Raw genomic sequence first — 12,933 nt, forward strand, 5'->3', positions numbered from 1 at the left:
TCAATGAAGATTTATCAATGATGGGCTTACTTTGCCGGATGGTGTTGCGGAGGATCGTGTCGTTAAACTTACATGGGTTTCCATGTTGGCATGTCGACTTTACCTCTGTCAATATCATTTGGTTGCGTTTAGTTCGTAGTGTTGGATTTCATTAAGTCTTGGATGTGGTGAATCACTCCTTGATGAAGTGTTATCTGTAGCTGAGTATTGTTGAGGGATTGGTCTCAGATACCGACTAAGGTATCTTCGACTTTGGTTAACTTGGTTGCTAGAAAGTCTTGAGTGGTGATACACTCGTGCTTTCTTTTAGCTTTGTTCTAGTGTTGATGGCATTGAAGAGATAGCTTGTTGTTGACATTGTTCATATTGAGATTCAAGTGGAATGAGATGTCTCTCTGCAAGATTGATGTCGAGTTTCATTAGTCTCTATAGAGATCGTGTTGATGATTTGGCTATGGCTTTGTGTTATTGGCATTCGTACATTTGCTAGTTAGCAACTGTGTTGACGTTCAAATGAACTAAGTGGCAAGTTTGAGTTAGTTATGTTCTAAACGAGATTATTTAGTAGGGGTTGAGTTTTGAGCTTTTCCTTGAAAAGTGTTTCAGTTATGGATTATGCTAACTTTACAAGCGGAAGAGTTAGTGATTGATATTGGAATGTTTGAATCCTTAAATGGATTTGAATTGAGATATATCAATCATTAATGATTCTTCTTGTGCTTGTTATGAAGTGAGTTACGTCTTGCTATAGATGGATTCATGGAGGATCGTTTGGTGATCACTTGTTGAGCATAGCTTCATTATGCTTAGCTTTTGGATTGATGCAGGCATGCTCTTCATTAGCTTTGGCACTATGAAGTTTAGCTTCTGGATGTGTTGAGGAGGATATTGTGGTTTGTACCATGATTTCTCTTTAGCATTGATGTTAGTTCATGTGAGACTCGTGATCATTATTAAGCAAGACTTGGCTATAGACTTCTTCGAGCTTGTGGTTCTTTGAGTTTTCATGCTCATTGTTCCATTTGTTAAGAGTTGTTGGGGGAAGGCATTTTGGCTCATTAGCTTCGATATTGACGTTAGTATTTGCATCTAGCAATCATTGGTGATGATTGACTATCATCTAAGATAGTTGATTATCCTTGTCAAGGGTTTTGCTTGATTATTGTTGGTATAGAAAGATTTACTGTTCTTCAGGATGGTAAATTCTTTCTTCAATGATGATTATGCATTTCTCTATTGTTAGGATGATTGATGATCTTTCATGGTGGTTATTTGTTCTCTTTGATGGCTTATGGTTTTTCGCAATATCACATGTTCTTTGTGATTTGCTCTGGATTGGTCTATTGGGTTTGAGACATCTATAGGATGTTGCTGACACTTGCTTAGGCAACTTGAGTTCCTTGGTCTTGTTGGCTGGGATCTATTCAGATTGGATTTTGTGATAATTGGCAGGAATGAGTATTTGTTGGTCTTACCGCATTCATTCTCTTCTGTTGATTGTTGCTTGAGTTAGTTTTGATAGATTTGGATGTTCTTTCCTTTGGGTAATACATTCGCGAGCATTTTGCTTGTCAGTCAATGGTACTTTGTGTTCTTTGAGTTATCTTTCGTAAGTTGTTTGGCATTCTGTCTGCAATCTTTAATAGTTAAACTTTATCATTGAGTTTACTTGATGATATACTTGCTATTGAATTTTGTTTGATGGTGAATCCTATGTTTACCAATTATTATGATCTTGGTGGTTCCTGCACTATTATACTGGTTTATCGGATGATAACTTGCTTAGAATACTTTTGTGTTCTACTCTAAGATATAATCACTGATAATTAAGCTTCTAAGATATCATTGTCTCTGACTTTGATATTGTCCATCTATTGATCTTTGAGTTTGGGCCAGTAATGGGCAGACTGGCTTCGGCACTTCGTGTGCATGTTGAAATCTCTAGTCATGGGGTAGCTACTGTCAACTGGTCACATAACCCGCCTCTCTGTCGATGTTCCTTATTCCGTTGAAAGGGCATGACTGTGTAAACAACTCTAATTGCCTGTTTACAACAGTCTATCTAAACCTTACTGACGGGTTTGGTTTCTTTGCTTAGGAGGTTGGGGCCTCTGGCTTCTCTCTCTATGTTCCTGTGGGTAGGGGCATATCACACTTTTGTAAGCTGGGTGACTCCCAGAGCAGCAAGGGTGGCTGACTCCGTTGGTCATTTCCTTGTCAGCGACGGCCGGAAGGTGTCTGAGCTAGTAGCGCATCCGCGTTAGACAAAGAGGTTATCCCTAACTCATTTAAGTTGGTGCATTTCTCACATAGTGTGAGTACCGTGAACTTTTTCTGGAGTTGTTTCCTTGGCGGTATTCTAGACTCGAGTATGCATCGACGAGGACGTCGATCTTCCCTAGGGGGGGAGAGTGTCGCGAATGTGACTTCGGGTATCGAAAGTTACCTGTCGGCTAGTCCTTTCGGATATTCTTTCCTTACTGCCACAATGGCAAGAGGTCGGTATTGCTGGACCCGTTATCAGTTCCCACTTGAGCTAGTTGAGAAACTGGTCAATGAACATGCACTTAGATTGGATAAACATAAGGTAGGAACCCTATGTGTTTCTTGCTGAGCATACTTGGCCTGGTTTGAGAAACTTGTGTCATTGGCTTGCACTTGCTAGTATCAAGAACCCCCGCAATATTGAGATTGGTCCCTCAATATCACTAGATGATAGCTTACCGTGTCTGCCAAACACCCTCGCTATCATGCCCTTTGTGTTAGTCTCATTTTGGTCCCAAATGCTATTTATGGAAAGTGTCCAGATTTGCTCATTTGGTATATCTACAGAATGTAGAGATCGGTCTGAACACAATGGTGTTCGTCCCATGTCCAAATTCACAATTTAGGGACATTCCATATTTAGTAAGTTTCGAGCTTGTCCCAGAGACTAACTCTTGATACTAAGGGAGGCTTGGGGTGAAAGCCCAAAGCGTGTGTCCCTCAAGGGGGGGGGGGGGGGCTTTGGGGGGTTCCAAATGTATAATAAGGATAATGGGGAGGTCGGGCATGGCCCACCAACCTGAGGCATAGTCTAGCTCCCGCTTGCGTGCCTGTCCTTGTTTTGCGTCCGGCTTGGGTCTAAGCCCAAGTTCCATTCCATGCTAGCTGGTGGAGTACCCATATCCTCGCGTTAGGCCACCGGTATGCCGAAATAGCGCCTAGACTCCGTTTGGCTCCGTTTTGCGTACTGGTCCTGGCATTGGGATGCTGGTAACTCCAGGACTGTTCCAAGTCACTCTGGGCTCCTGTCCCTTCGCTCCTTGGGCTTTATGCTCGGGAGTTACTCCATGGTTCAGTTCCATCACTCCTTGGCTCCATGCTTGGGAGTTTGGCACCGTTCCTTTGTTCAGTGGCCCAAGGCCCTGAACCTCGGGTTCTTATGGACACGTGGCATGGACACGTGGCATATGACATGTGGCACAAAAAGGGTTTAGGTTCCGCTTCGTGGTGTTATCTTATGGTAAATCACCATAGGATAAAGGGTCAAAAACCACGTGCACTACAGATAAGTGCTAATAAGGAGGTTCCAAACTTATAGTTGTCACAGCCAGAGGAGCATAACATGAACACAACCTAGTAGGAGCAGCCTCCAACATCTCCATCACATGCAGAAATACCACCAAATCCAGCTCTTGACACCAATGCTGACAACATGCCAAATCACTGCAAACACCACAGTCGAGAGTGTCCCGAGTAGGAGTGATGTTGCAAGCTTGAGCTTCCACACCAGATCTTAAGCTTGGCATTTCTCCAGTTTATGGATGAAATGCAGCATCTCTAGCCAATGCCATAGATGCCAATACCAGAAGATTTTATGAGGCTTTTCTACAATGAGCAGATAAGTGTTTTCATGTGAGATGGAGTCTAGGCTATGATCAACACCATTGTCTACCAACCCCTCAACACGAAACTCACAAAGATCCAGAGTGACATTCTTTAGATCAAGAGGAGCATTTAAGGTATGGCTTTCCAGGGATTTGTATGTGCAGAGACTTAGTGCATGAACAAGGAACTCTCTAAGGAGAATGTAGAGCTTCACAACGAGATCCAACAGCTCAAGGCGAAGCAGCCACCCATTGTCATGGACAATGAAACTCAATTGACAATGATGATGATGAGTTCCGACAGAAGCTCGACAAGTTCAAGAACGAGCTCTTTGGGGTTGCAGCAGCAATAAAACAACCAGTAGTAAGAGCTTTGAGATGAATCTCAACTCAATTGTGGGAGAAAAGTGGAGCACAAAAAATCAACCTTGTATTTAAAAGTATCATCTTGAGTCTTGAGACTTAAACCTTGAGACTTAGGAATAAGAAGAAATGGTAGTTACATATAACTAGTTAAGGGGCAAGTTAGCATTCAAACCCTATCCCTATCTTTTTTGTATTTTGGCCTTCTATTATCAATGCATGTCCATATGCTCAAGATCTAAAGTACTCAAGTGATGTTAAATCTATCCTTGCTTATGATCTTGACAAGAGCTTTCCTAGGGGTCAAAAGATTCAAATGGCTCTTCTTTCTTACTCTTTGTGTGTTTATTTGTGTCTAGTTGCAGCAAAAGGCAAGATCAAATTAAGCAAACACAATAGCAAACATCCACTCTTCCCCTTTTTTTTTCTTTCACTCTTATTCTTTGTTTGTTTGTCTTTCTTTTACAGTATAAACTCTTACTCAAAAAGCACATAGAGTTTCCACTATCATGCCTCATGTGTTACTAGTTATTTATGGAAAATGTATAGATTTGCTAATAAGGTATATTTATAGAATGTAATATCCAAATTCTGTTATTCCATTATTAATAAATTTTTGAGATTATTTTAGAGACTAACTCCTAGTGTTGACATGAAAGCCCAAAGCCAAATATATACCTTGTGTTAGGCCATTGATATGCTGAAATAGTGCTAAACTTTATCAATAATAGTATGTGGTATTGATTTAGACCTCACAATTATAAATTGTATAAAACCATTTGTATACAATATTATACCAATTTAAAGAGAAATAAAAAAGACTAGTCCTTTTATTTAAATTATAAAAACTAGCTAAGCACAAGTGGTATTAAATTTATATATTTACTTTTATTTTATTAAATAATAATATATAATTTTACTAAAATTACAAATAAATTTTAATATATATTTAGAAGTTTAATTCTGACATAATTTATGGTTTTGTGTTTGTGATGACCATAAAGATTTATGTGGAAACTTTGTTGTATATAATACAAGGTTACAATCATTTTGAAGACTTAAAAATGTACTTATAATACAAAAGGATTTTTTGTTGCAAATAAAGTTTTTTGCCCATTCAACTTTTTTATTACTGCCATATAAAACTAAAAGTCCATCTATTTGCAGTTTAAGATAGCAATTATATATATAATTCTTATTTGTTTTACTATCCCATATCATATTTTCTCCTGAAAATAAAACAAGATTACAGTTTGAGGTTAAGAATAATACATGTTTTCCATTTGGTGAAATTAGAAATTCACTATAAAACAATATTGAATTATACATACCACCTTGAATAGTGGTTTTAGATATATCGCAATCTTCAAATGATAATAATGATATTGGATTTTTAGAATAAGATTTTGTGACAATATAACTGATTTCATGATTTCTCACTGTAACTCTGAAGTAATTTGCTGTTGCCCATAACATAGAAGGTGTGTAAGTCCTAATTAGTCTTTCTAATCCTTGATAAATAGAGGCTGAAGTTACAAAATCTGGACTTCCACTAGAAATACAATTTGGTGGATTTCCATCAAATCTTGCTACTCTTACAATAACTGTTCCTGCTGATATGGGATGTGTTATTTCATCTGACCAATCACTAGGATAATCACCTGTAAGAGGTTGAATGAGCTGCCAAAAGCTTGCAATTATCATCTCTATATCATTATTATTTATTTCATAATAATCTCCAAATTGAACACTAGTGCTATAAACTTTATAAATTATTATCACTAGTAGAGAAACTAATGTCTTAAAAATCATTTCTATATATTTACATGTTTTCTTCCTGCTTTTATATACAAATTGAAAACAATGAAATTTTTACACATGGAATACATATAGATGATAAAAAATACTTAGAGTGCAAGAAATGTTACAAGGACAAACTATACTGTCTTAGGACAAACTATGCTATGTTAGCTCACACTGGTAGAGAAACTAAAATCCAATCTTTCTTATATTTTTACATGTGGATAAAGAATACAAAGTATTAACAATCTAAAGGGAACTCTGTTTTTGGGGCTTCCAATTTAGAGCTCCAGCGCCACCTCCTCGACTACACGCTGTGGCCCTTCTGGTGGTGAGCGATTGACTCTCTCTCTCTCCCTAAAGCGAATGCATGTCAAAGCGAGATAATCCGCGCTTGGTGACCGGGATTCTCAGCGCGCAGGGCGTCGCCAACTCCCACACCCGACATTGCGACTGCCTTTCTATCCAAGCTCAACCTCGCTACTCTCTTCTTCTCCTTATTTGTTCCTTCCATCTTCCAAAGCAATTCTTTCTTCTTCTTTCCAGGAAAACTACCCGAGCTGGAGCCACAAAACCGAGCACTTCCAAAAGATCCATCAAAAGTCCAGCACGCCTTTCAAGGACATGCTCTTCTTCGATGACGAACAACGCAACATAAAAGCAGTGAGCAAAAAACCTTCTTTTCGTTTCGTTTTCTAAAACTTTCCTTTATTCAAGGTTTCACAAATGGGCGTCACAAGCATTCTTGTGGACGAGGGCGTCAACCTGGAAGCTCTCCGGCAGGGGCTCAAGGATTACACCAAGAAATAGCTCATCGATTCGATTAAAAGAAGCAAACCAAGATTACAGGTAAGGAGAATTCTAAATGCATAGGCAGTAGGAGCGCATCTTGAGTGTCACTCTTCTAAACAGTGGAATGCAAAACAACTCCACCACTTCATACTTCGTGTACACTACCACCCATTCGCTTGTGGGAAAGCCCATTCTTTCTTCCTCGTCTTCATCGCTCGACGACTCAGCCTCATGAAATGAGTCAGCCTCTCTCATTGCATATCTATTCTTGCATTCTTTGCTGGATTCCTTCTTTTCACACCCTCGCTTTTCACTTTCATCACCACCATTCTTGTATTCTTTGCTCGATTCCATCTTTTCTTCCTGCTTTTCTTCGTAGGGTGTGCGAAGTTCCTCGACACCAACGCTAAGAAGTTCCTCTTTTATCTCATCTTCATCGCCACCATTCTCTTTCGCATCGTATTCGTTGCTCAAATCCTTCGGTTCCTCGTCTCCCTCTTTTATATACTCGTCAGTGGTTTCGTCTTCATCGCTCGAATCGTCCTCTTCGTCTTCAATATCATCCTGTTCGTCACTATCGTTTTCATTCTCATCATCATCTTGGTTAGAATCCTCCTCTTCCTCATAATCTTCCTCATGGGACGGGGACGGGGATATAGATATAGAAGAATCACTGGAATCCTCCTCCTGACTGCTCAAGTATTCGTTCATATCATCCTGGAATCCTTCCTGCTGTCCCTCATCATCACCATCATCGCTCAAATTTTTCAAATCATCCTGGAATCCTTCCTGCTGTTCCTCATCATCACCATCATCGTTCAAATTTTCCATATCATCCTGGAATCCTTCCTGCTGTTCCTCGTCACCATCATCGCTCAAAGTTTCCATTTCATCCTGGAATCCTTCCTGCTGTTCCTCATCATCACCGCTCAAACTCACTTTCTGGAATCCTTCCTGTTCTCGGCCCTCGTTCCCTAATCCTTCCTTTCCTTTTTCGCAGGCTTCATCATCTTGCTCCTCGCTGCGAGTATGATCGATCTTTTCCTGCTCCTCCACTTCGCTATATGCGTACTCCGGCGCCGGTATATCTATACCATCCAAAAACTTCTTCAAGACTTCCTCTTTCCCGGGGACGACATCGTCAACTTTCGGGTAAACTTGGGTATCCTCGGGCCAAACACTGCAGAAGTCCTTTCCCACGTCCTCAAAGGACGAATCATCGCTAGCATCCACAACAACAAACCCGTCATCGGCCATCTCTTCCTTTGGATTCGCCAACCCTATGAACCCTAAAGCTAGTCTCGCAATTATATACACAATAATAAAAAGGGACTATCGGGTATATCCAAGATCTTGGAGTTCCTTTAGCACTCTCCTTTCGGCAAATCCCTGTTTCGAGAGAGTTAGATTCGCGAGAGAAGAAGCAAACACTATGGGAGACCTCAAGCGATGGCGCATTGGATGGAAGATTTGCTGCGAGAACAACGCTATATCCCGTCCTGAGAGCTGCGAATTCGAGCAAAGAAAGAGATTGATTGGAATGGAAGAAAAGCATGAGAAAATCTACCCAGCCTGCGAGCAATGCCGCCTCCCGCGCTGTTGGCGCCACCGCCGCCGATCAAGGCGGATAAGCTCGGCATCTTGTCCTGGAAAGAAAGCAAAGCATGGAGTGATCGAGGAGATCCAATGCCAATCCAGGGGCTAGACGTGCTAGATTCTACTCACGTATGGTGTGGGGATTGAGGCGAAGAGATGCCCCAGCCTGGCGGAGTTACACCCGATCCAGATGTAAAGCTGCGAGAAAGAGAGGCGAGAAGGAATCCGGGAAATGTGAGGGAAAGAATCGATCGATCGCCATTACCTGCTTGTCCAGGCAGAGGATCTGGAAATGGAAGCTCGCGTCGTGCGCCTCGTCAGAGAAGCAAGTGAGCCGCGGCGCTTCCATCGCAAAAAACCTTAGAAGTTAAAACCCTAGCAACAAGAACTCCAAGATTTCTAATCAAGGTGAAGGACGAATTTCCAAAGATGACAAATCCAAAACCACGCACACCCGCGTGAGAGAAGAATGTTGTTCTTGGAGGAGGAGAAAGAAGAGCCCTCCTCTCCTCCCATAAATTAGAATCCCATCCCATCCCTTCCCTGCTATCCCAAAATCACGCAAACTTGCCCTGGTGGTGCTGGTGGAGATCCAGCGGCACCATCTTGAGCCACTCCGCCAGCGCCGGCCCCTGCCCGACGAAGCACCCCACATTCAACCCATCCAGGTGGAACGGCGAGTTGAGCGATCGCAGCATCCCCTCCACCGCCTGCTTGACGAGCGACGCGCCGGGCACCCGGCTCCGCCGCCCCCACCCGGTGATGATGTCGATCCTGTACGGCGCCGCCCCCGTACGCACCACCGCCTCCGCGAACATCGCCAGCGTCCTGGCCAGCGCCACCAGCGCGGTGCCCGTGGACATGACGTGGAGGTTGATGGACCAGTACTGCGGCGCCTTCTCTCGCACCGCGTTGGGGTAGAGGTTCTTCTCCGCCGCCACCTCCCACACGCTGCCCGCCGCCACCGCCTTGCCCGCACGGTGGAGGAAGTCGATGAGCGAGTCCGCGAAGCCACGCCGGCTCTCCAGCTCCTCGAATTGCATCGCGTCGAAGAAGCAGCGGATGCCCACCACCATCTCTGCGGTACGCGTGCCGTACACCGCGCGGACGTCGGCCCCGTACGGGAGCCCGACGACCGCGCCGCCGGCGGTACCGCCCGAGGCCAGTAGCGAGCAGACGAACGGGTGGGCCGGGTGGCCGGTCCCGCCCATGAGGCCGAACAGCGCGTCGTACTCCCACGCCGCGCGGCACGCCGCGCAGCTGCTCAGCAGCGACGTGTACGTCTGCAGCGTCGGGTAGAGCCCCCACTTGGCCATGCCGCCCAGCACGCCGCCGGCGGCGTCGTAGAAGCTGGAGCGCAGGTAGGCGCTGAGGAGTGAGTTGCAAGCCGGGACGTTTGGCTGGAGGCCCGAGTCGAGCATCCGGTTAAACCACTGCGCGGCCTTCTCGGCGTTGCCCGTCTTACCCCACATATCCACCATGAGCCCGAAGATCGGGTTGTCCGCCACCCAGCCGGCTCGCTCCATCTCCTCGAAAACTTGCTCCGCGTCCTCGATGTGGCCGCAGTTCCCGAGAACTTCCATGATGATCCCATACGTGACCCGGTCCGGAGCGTAGCCGACTTCCTGGAGATCCGAGTAGAGCTTGAGCGCCATGTCAAACTTGCCAGCTTTCGCGTGGAGGTCGATGATGATGTTGTAAGTCACCAGGCTGGGAGCGTAGCCGCGGTCAGTCATCTCGCAGAAGAGCTTGTAGGCCGCGTTGAGCTTCCCGGCCTTGCCGAGGCAGTGGATGATGATGCTGTAGGTGAACGTGTCCGGCCGGAAGCCGGCGTGCTGCATCTGGCGGTAGAGATCCATGGCCGCGTCGTGGAAGCCGGCCTTGGCCTGGAGATCGATGAGCGTGCAGTAAGTCACACGGTCCGGCTCGCAGCCAACCATCTGCATCACGTTGAACAGCTTGAGCGACGAGTCGAGATCGTTGGCCCGGCCGTAGCAATGGATGAGCCGGTTGTAAGTCACCACGTTTGGCTCGCAGCCTTCCCGGATCATCTCGTCGAGGAGATTGTTGAGAACGTCAAAGCTCTTTGCGCGGCCGAGGATGCCGAGAATGGTGGTGTAAGTGTGGACGTCGTGCTTGAAGCCGGCTTGCTTCCTGGCCCAGATGAAGAAGTTGTACGCCACCCCGGCCTCCTTTTGCTGCTTGAGGATCTCGTTCACCTGGTACGCGTTTAAGTTGGCGTTGAGTCCGGCTAGAGCTCGCACGGTCTCGTCTCCCCAGCCGTGCTGGTTTAGAATGCCGCAGACGCGGGCCACCAGGCGGTGGCTCTCGCTGCTGTTAGACCTGTTGTTCCTATGGTGGTGGTGGCCGTGTTTCGCCTGGCCACCGCTCTTCCTGTGAAAGTTGCTAGAGTTCGTCGACGGTGTAGTGCTGCTAGTTGCTGTTGATGATGTGTGAGTAGTGCTGCTAACTGTTGAATCGCTGTTGCGGCTTGTAGCTGCTGCTACTGCTACTGGTTTAGTCCGGGTGACTTCGGTGGAGCTTAGAGAAGAGTCCGAGGACGCTGCCGAGCTCGGCCTGGGGACGAAAGGTTCTGCGTTGCTAGCACTCGAGGCGGGAGTGAAACTTGGAGTAGTAGCAGCATCCTTCTGTAGCTCGGGGGCCGAAAATGCTGGAACTGTCTTTGCGGACTCGAAGGAAGTATCTCTCCGCAGCTCGGACGGCTGGAACGATAGGACCGGCTTCTCAAAGTCGTTGAGGTCTCCGAGGGAAGGAACGCTGCCAAAGACGGGGACTGCAGCCGGAGCTTCCACAGGCTCGCTGCTGAAAGTGCAAGACATTGTCTCGGATGAGTTCCTCGCGTTCGCATCTTCCTGCTCGACACCGCTGGCCTTTGCAAACGTTGAGGTCTTTGGCTCGTTGCTCGACGACTGAGGCGAGGCCTTGGTAGTTTTCTTGACTTCGCTACTCCCCGAGGACTTGTACTCCACGGAGTATCTCCCAACGCTTGCAAGTCCATCGGTTTGCCCGAGCTCAGGATATCCTCTAGCGTGATTCGGGCGTGGAAAGTTCTGGCGAAAGGCGGTGTCTCTTGGAGCAAACTTCTTTGTTGCCGACGGCTCGCTCGAATGCGTGTGTATGTCTTTGTTGGCAGAACGTCCATGCCTGTTATACGGTGGAGCTCTGTTCTCGTAGCCCCTGGAGTCGGGTGCCTCGTCTCGCCTGTTATCGTCACTGTTGCTAGCATCTCCAGTGGCTTTCGGTCCATACACAGTCCCAGCGACGAGCCAGTTCCTCGCGCCCTTGCACAAAGGTAATAACTTCGCCGAGCGCAGCATTGTACGAATCGATAGTTCCAACTACACGAGAGTGATTCCTGCAAGGAAAGAAACAACATGAGAGAAAAAAGTACTCTTTTTGGCGCATAAAAAAAAGAAAAAAGATCTATTTGGAAACCACGCACCGAAAAGCGAGCATCACAAAAAGAAAGGAAGGAAAAAATCTAGCACTGTGACAGAGACTAGCAGTGGAAGAGGAAGAAAATATGGAAAAGAAAAGCAGCATTGCTTTACAAAAGAGAGCTACATTACGATCTCCCACGGGACAAAGCATAGAGCAAAAAGAAGAAACCAAAGAGCTTGGAAGAAAGAATAGCGAAGAAAATCCATGCAAGCATGCCGAAACTAGCGCGCAAATCCTTCACATTGTTTACACTGGCACGCAAAAGAAGACCTTGACCAGGCAGCGCAACAAGCTCGATCAAGGATCGTAGGAGCGATATTTCGAGCGCGGCGATCACGCCAGAGCACAGCCGGAAGCAAAGCATACCTCGATCGATCGTTCAGGCCACCAGAAAAGGGCGCCGCGCGGTGCCGTGCGGCTCACCCAGGGCTGCACAGCACGACCCTCCCACACCCACCACCGCCATCGCGCTTGGAATGCCGGGCGCTACTCGCCGCCGCCATCGACGCCACCGCCGCCGCCATGAGAGCGCGTGAAGGAGCGCTCCCCTTTCCCCGTTGAGCAGGAAAAGAGAAGAGTCTTTGGCTCCAAGGCAGCCGTACAATGCGTACGTGCCTATTAGGTCCCAAGCTCGCCGGAGAGAAAATATGGGCAGATGGCCCATCGCATCCACTGGGCCACGTTGCGCCAATTAGGCGCCGGCCCCTCGTGGTGGCATCCTGGCCGTCGGGTTGTGAAAGTATCTAGGAAATTAGGGCTGCATCATATTTTAAGGACACGTGGCAAAAGAATATTGATACGCGTGGTGACGTGGCTGAGGGCGAGGGACGAGCACACTCTCAAAGAGCTGTAAGATCTCTTCTTTCGTGCTTTGCTAGGATATTAAAATCCATATCTTGCTCTCTAGATTCGCGTGAAAATGCTGGAGGGAGTGGAACAACGAGCACAAACTATAGCATTCCTGTTAGTTTTGAATGCAAGGTGTGTGTTCTTCGTGCTTGAGGGAAGAACGGCCCAAGATCGAGGCGAGCAGCCAGCCGGATGATCCCAC

The 12,933-nt window shown here is 46.3% G+C and overlaps 3 protein-coding genes and 1 pseudogene across 3 annotated transcripts; 1 reads left to right on the plus strand and 3 right to left on the minus strand.

Moving 5' to 3' along the window:
- Positions 1 to 4,045: 4,045 nt before the first annotated feature.
- LOC112351642 lies at positions 4,046 to 6,851 on the plus strand (annotated as a pseudogene).
- A 42-nt stretch (positions 6,852 to 6,893) lies between these two features.
- On the minus strand, positions 6,894 to 8,081 carry LOC112351643 (protein bfr2-like). The gene has a single exon (XM_024689879.1). It carries the CDS (start codon positions 8,079 to 8,081, stop codon positions 6,894 to 6,896), a length of 1,188 nt encoding a protein of 395 aa, XP_024545647.1.
- On the minus strand, positions 8,058 to 8,789 carry LOC112351686 (proteasome assembly chaperone 4-like). Its single transcript, XM_024690029.1, has 5 exons — positions 8,686 to 8,789; positions 8,550 to 8,618; positions 8,392 to 8,470; positions 8,266 to 8,330; positions 8,058 to 8,213 (listed from the first exon to the last, which is right to left on the minus strand). Exons 1-5 carry the CDS (start codon positions 8,767 to 8,769, stop codon positions 8,157 to 8,159), a joined length of 354 nt encoding a protein of 117 aa, XP_024545797.1. The 5' UTR covers positions 8,770 to 8,789; the 3' UTR covers positions 8,058 to 8,156.
- Positions 8,790 to 8,816: 27 nt separating this feature from the next.
- Positions 8,817 to 12,507, minus strand: LOC9645011 (pentatricopeptide repeat-containing protein At1g18900). Its single transcript, XM_024689988.1, has 2 exons — positions 12,249 to 12,507; positions 8,817 to 11,796 (listed from the first exon to the last, which is right to left on the minus strand). The coding sequence occupies exon 2, from the start codon at positions 11,756 to 11,758 to the stop codon at positions 8,978 to 8,980; it is 2,781 nt and encodes a 926-aa protein (XP_024545756.1). The 5' UTR covers positions 11,759 to 11,796; positions 12,249 to 12,507; the 3' UTR covers positions 8,817 to 8,977.
- Positions 12,508 to 12,933: the final 426 nt, after the last annotated feature.

Source organism: Selaginella moellendorffii, unplaced genomic scaffold, assembly GCF_000143415.4.
Source record: "Selaginella moellendorffii unplaced genomic scaffold, v1.0 SELMOscaffold_64, whole genome shotgun sequence".
Classification (NCBI taxonomy): domain Eukaryota; kingdom Viridiplantae; phylum Streptophyta; class Lycopodiopsida; order Selaginellales; family Selaginellaceae; genus Selaginella; species Selaginella moellendorffii.

Bases quoted from the DNA above. Each gene is read 5' to 3' on its own strand.
- LOC112351643 (XM_024689879.1), bottom strand. From the start codon at position 8,081: ATGGCCGATGACGGGTTTGTTGTTGTGGATGCTAGCGATGATTCGTCC.
- LOC112351686 (XM_024690029.1), bottom strand. From the start codon at position 8,769: ATGGAAGCGCCGCGGCTCACTTGCTTCTCTGACGAGGCGCACGACGCG. The intron at 8,619-8,685 runs GTAATGGCGATC...TCTTTCTCGCAG, and splicing joins TCCTCTGCCTGGACAAGCAG to CTTTACATCTGGATCGGGTG. The intron at 8,471-8,549 runs GTGAGTAGAATC...CTTTCTTTCCAG, and splicing joins CCTCAATCCCCACACCATAC to GACAAGATGCCGAGCTTATC.
- LOC9645011 (XM_024689988.1), bottom strand. From the start codon at position 11,758: ATGCTGCGCTCGGCGAAGTTATTACCTTTGTGCAAGGGCGCGAGGAAC.